Source organism: Mus pahari, chromosome 23 (assembly GCF_900095145.1).
Source record: "Mus pahari chromosome 23, PAHARI_EIJ_v1.1, whole genome shotgun sequence".
Taxonomy (NCBI): Eukaryota; Metazoa; Chordata; class Mammalia; order Rodentia; family Muridae; genus Mus; species Mus pahari.
This window is the reverse complement of record NC_034612.1, coordinates 13,007,052-13,012,090: the sequence shown is the minus strand read 5'-3', so window position 1 is coordinate 13,012,090 and position 5,039 is coordinate 13,007,052. Positions and strand designations below refer to the sequence as shown.

Here is a 5,039-nt window from a genome sequence, read left to right as displayed (position 1 = left end):
GGGTAAAGGTGGGAGGTGGAGTGAGAGCCACCGGTTTGTTGGGTGGGAGAAGGAAAGGGTGGAGGGAGGGACTGAAGAGCTTTTCAAAACAAAGCCAAGAAAACAGGAAGCAAGAGAAGTGGGGGGCCCCAGGAAGGAACCCTTTAAAAACCTTACAGCTTCAAGGAGGCAGCAGGCAGTCTCCTCCACCCTCCTCCCTGGTTTCCTGGCTTTCTTCTCCCCTTACCCAATTCTGAGAATCCTCCTCCTCCTGCTGGCCAAATCAAACGGGAGGCCAGGAAGCAGGGCGTGGAGGTGCAGAGCCTGGATGTCAGCATCCTGAAGGGGGAGGGAGTTTCAGGTTAGCCTGGGCTACCTAGAGAGAGAAACCCTGACTGAAAACAGGGGGCAAAGACAAGCGAGGACACAGAGGAGGAGAAGCTAGCCAGAGGAGATTCCACAAATATTCATTCTACTGCAGATATATTTCAAAACAAAACAAAACAAACAAACTTGTATTGATTCTTGCTATAAGCCATTGAGTCTGACAGTTCTGTTACTGTTGAACAGTTACTGTACACGGTACGTGAGCTCTTATATTCTTGTAAAAGCTTTGTCATCATTGGTCTTCCGTTTCACTAAAGAAAAATTTCAGGGAGGTGAAGGACCTAGCCTGGGGTTGGTGACACAGCGAGCCAGTTGCAGAGCCCAGGATTTCATGTTCTTTGCTCCCGGGAGGGTGGAGGTGGTGGTGGGGAGACTGAGCCTAAAACAAATGATTTGCCTTTAATGGGGAGTTAACAGTGGTTTCTCCGTGGTTGGGAGATCATGGGATCTAACCTAGAAAATACAGGGCAGGGGGTCATTTCCAGAGCAGCGAGGACCTAGCCCTGTGACATTGAAATAACAAAGATAGCAAGCAGCAGACCTTATTTGCCCTGGGGGAGAGAAAGAGTCGTGAAAGGTGGCATCGGGGTTTTGAGATACAGACTTAATGCTACTTAACCAAGCCACTCTGAGCGGGATCTCCAACAGTCCCTGATTTCCCGCCGTTAGTCTCCAAATGTAACATTTATGTTTCTAAGTAGCCAGTTGAGTCGAGACAATGTAACCAGAGTTGGGTAGGTGATCCTACAGGGTATATAAAATATCCTTCTGGTGGCTGTATGGAGGGGTTATGGAAGCGGGGCCAGAGATAAGGGAACCAGGGAAGAGAAATTATGTGGGCGGTATGAAGGCGGTGCACGAAAAGGAGCTGAAGTAGGCAGCTAGAATTCTCTGACCTCTGCTAGGAAAGCCGGCACGACGAGACTCAGGTGTGAGAGTTGGCAAATAGTGGGACACCTTCTTGCTTTCAGGGCTATGGGATCCAGTTTTTCGGACCCAAGGAGTATTACGAGGGTGAGTGGTGTAACGACCAGCGAAGCGGGTGGGGACGCATGTACTACAACAACGGCGACATCTACGAGGGCCAGTGGCAGAACGACAAGCCTGAAGGGGAGGGCATGTTGCGGCTGAGTGAGTAGTGCCCCGCCCCTGTGAAACCACGCCCCAACGCTTCCTGGCCCCGCCCTGTCCCGGAAAAATCTCCTCCCAGACTTGCTACCCCACCAGCCATAATACTTGTCCCATAGAAAACCAGTCTTGTTGGCCCTGAAAAAGTGAGATTCTGGCTTTCAAGGAGATCCAGATAAGCTGAGGCCCTGGATCAGCTGGGGTGGGCAGAGGTGGTCAGTCTGTATGTCTGTCTGTCTTGTAGTTCCGATACTCTCAGCTAGGAGCCTGCCTTCGGTGAGCCTTCCCTATCCATAAGCTGGGCTTAGTGAGCTCTTGGAAGGCAGCGCAAATATTCTGAGAAACTTCTCGTGGCCTGGACTTTGGGCAAGAGTGCATGAATTCAGATCCTGGTGTGAGCCGGTAATAGCCCTGGGACCCCAGACAATTTGCTTCAGTTTCCTTGTGGTTAACAAATAGCTATTTTTATTATTATTATCATCATCATCATCATTATTATTTTTTAGTGGAGGGCCTGTGAGTTGGCTCAGTGGGTAACGGCGCTTGCACACAGGCCTGCCCGGGTCCCACAAGGTAGGAGGAAAGAACTGAGTCCCCAGAGTTGGCCTCTCACCCCCGTACAGGCATGTTACACACGCACCATGGTATGCAAGTGCCTGCATTTAACACACTAAAGAATAAATTAAAATGAGAGGTGAGCAGGGTCACTAACACCCGGGATCAGCAGCGTTGATTTGACTTAGAACCCAGCGTGGGCTAGCCAGGGGTGCGTGTGTGTGGGGAAAGTGCTGTCTCAGACAATGAAACTTACATAGCTTTAATCACAGTACTTGGGAAGCAGAGGCAGGTGGAGCTCTGAATTCTTGGTTTATGTAAGGAGTTTCAGGCCAAAGCCTGGGGGTGTGGAGCAGTTGCCTAGCACGCTCCAAGTTTCTTGCAAAGTAACAAGAGAAGAAAAAAAAAAAAACTTACAGCACAAACCGGAAGTAGATCTTCACAGGGGCCGAGGAAGTAGAGAGTGAGCATGCGCCAGGTTCTGGCTCCAACCTCAAAACATATCAAACCTCTTTCTCTCCCTTCCTCCTTCTCCTCCCCTCTCCTCTCCACGAGTTTTCTCTGTGGAGCCCTGGAACTCTCTTGGTAGATAAGGATGGGCTCGAACTCAGAGATGCGCTCACCTCTGCCTTCTGAGTGCTGGGATCAAAGGCGTACGCCACCGTAACTGGCAAAAATCAAATCTCTGGAAGTGGTTGGAGTTAAGTGATGTTGGTGATGCTTAGGGACACTGCGCATCCTGCTGTATGCTTATTTAATGGCTCTCAGATAGCTAGTACACACTGGTCAGCAGCTGGGACCAGCGAGGCCCAGCCTGACGGTCCTAGCTGCCTCCCTGTGCCTAGCACCCCTGCTCTCCTGTCTAGAGAACAGGAACCGGTATGAGGGCAGCTGGGAGAGAGGCATGAAGAACGGGCACGGGCGTTTCTTCCACCTGGACCATGGTCAGCTGTTTGAAGGCTTCTGGGTGGACAACGTGGCCAGATGTGGCACCATGATCGACTTTGGCCGTGACGAGGCCCCTGAACCAACCCAGTTCCCCATTCCTAAGGTGGGTAATCCTCCTGGGGCCCTAAAACCAGAGACATAGAAACCGGCATCCAAGCCGGGCATGGTGGCGCACGCCTTCAATCCCAGCACTTGAGAGGCAGAGGCAGGCAGATTTCAGAGTTCGAGGCCAGCCTGGTCTACAGAGTAAGTTCCGGTATAGCCAGGATCACACAGAGAAACCCTGTCTCGAAAAACAAAACAAAACAAAAACAAAAAACAAAAAGGCTTACAAAGGACTAGAGATGAAGTTTTGTTTTCCAGCAATCAACCAGCCCCACCCGCTCCCCTCCCCTTTTCATCCAGGTGGAGATTCTAGACCCAGATGGTGTGCTGAAGGAAGCATTGGATAAGCTGATGAAGCCCGAGGAAGGAGAGGACTGAGGTCAGTCGAAGCCTCTCCAGGTCCCTGAACAATGCTGACCCTCTGGTATCACTAACAGGCTCCGGGCAGGACCAGAGAGGGCAAACCTCTTGCCTCCTTATAGTCGAGCTTTTCTTTCTTGGTTACTCCTCTCTGAAACATGTGTTCTTAGAAGACCCAGTGCAATCCAGCCCTGCCTAGTTTGCCTCAGTTGCGTTCTTAGCCTCCTGGGGTGGGCACTGAGCCGCAGTCAGGTGGGTTGTCCCTTCTAAAGGAGGCGGCTGTGGGCCCTTGGCCTGTACCGACAGTGGTTTATGGTTTATAAGATTTATTTATTATATGTGAGTACACTGTCGCTGTCTTCAGACACTCCAGAAGAGGGATCAGATCTCCTTACGGATGATTGTGAGCCACCATGTGGTTGCTGGGATTTGAACTCAGGACCTTTGGAAGAGCAGTCGGTGCTCTTACCTGCTGAGCCATCTCACCAGCCCCTAAACAAATCTATCTATCTTTCTTTCTTTCTTTCTTTCTTTCTTTCTTTCTTTCTTTCTTTCTTTCTTTCTTTCTTTCTTTCTTTCTTGGTTTTATGAGACAGGGTTTCTCTGTGTAGCCCTGGCTGTCCTGGCACTCACTCTGTAGACCAGGCTGGCCTCGAACTCAGAAATCCACCTGCCTCTGCCTCCCAAACACTGGGATTAAAGGCATGCGCCGCCACCACCACCACCCATATATATTTTTTTTTAATTTTTTTTTTTAAAGATTTATTTTATTTATTATATGTAGCTGTCTTCAGACATAAGAAGAGGGAATCAGGTCTTGTTACAGATGGTTGTGAGCCACCATGTGGTTGCTGGGATTTGAACTCAGGACCTCCGGAAGAGCAGTCAGTGCTCTTAACCGCTGAACCATCTCCCCAGCCCCCCCCCATATATTTTTAAAGATTTATTTATTTATTATATATAAGTACACCGTAGCTGTCTTCAGACACACCCGAAGAGGCCTTACTGATGGTTGTAATTGGGAATTGAACTCAGGACCTCTGGAAGAGCAGTCAGTGCTCTTAATCGCTGAACCATCTCTCCAGCCCGGCTGTGAAGTTTTGTGGCCAGGGTGTTAGTGATCTTGTTTCTAATCCTAACTCCCAACATTCCCCTCACCTGTGCAGAGATCGAATCAAGGCTCAGGAGAAACTCCAGCCCTTGTCACCAAACTGCTCAGACCGGTGCAGCTCCTGCAGGAGGAGCAGGCAGCGACTCTGGGCACGCCCTTGGCTCCCTCAGAGGGTACCCACTCCTCCGGATACTAGGTTTATTTTTTACCAGTGGAGGTGGGGTATTGCTTCTCCCTGGCTGGTCTTGGGGACCCACTTGCTTAAAGCCTTTGTCCCTATGGCTTTATATCAGAGTGCATGAAAATAAAGAACTAGGTTGCAGTAATCCAAGGGCCCAGAGCTTGAGCATGGGTGGGCAGGGTTGAGGGAGAGGAAAGACAGCCTCATCAACTGCTGTGGATTTCTCCCTCTGTGTGTGTGTGTGTGTGTGTGTGTGTGTGTGTGTGTGTGTGTGTGTGCGCGCGC

General features: G+C 50.2%; 1 protein-coding gene across 1 annotated transcript in view; it reads left to right on the top strand.

Annotated features, from left to right (window-relative positions):
• The window catches only part of Morn3 (MORN repeat containing 3), a 10,167-nt gene extending 6,687 nt beyond the window's left edge, over positions 1-3,480 (top strand). The window contains exons 2-4 of the mRNA XM_021187172.1: positions 1,338-1,497; positions 2,916-3,100; positions 3,403-3,480. Coding sequence (XP_021042831.1) covers positions 1,338-1,497; positions 2,916-3,100; positions 3,403-3,480 — 423 coding nt within the window. The remainder of the gene's footprint in view (positions 1-1,337; positions 1,498-2,915; positions 3,101-3,402) is intronic.
• Positions 3,481-5,039: the final 1,559 nt, after the last annotated feature.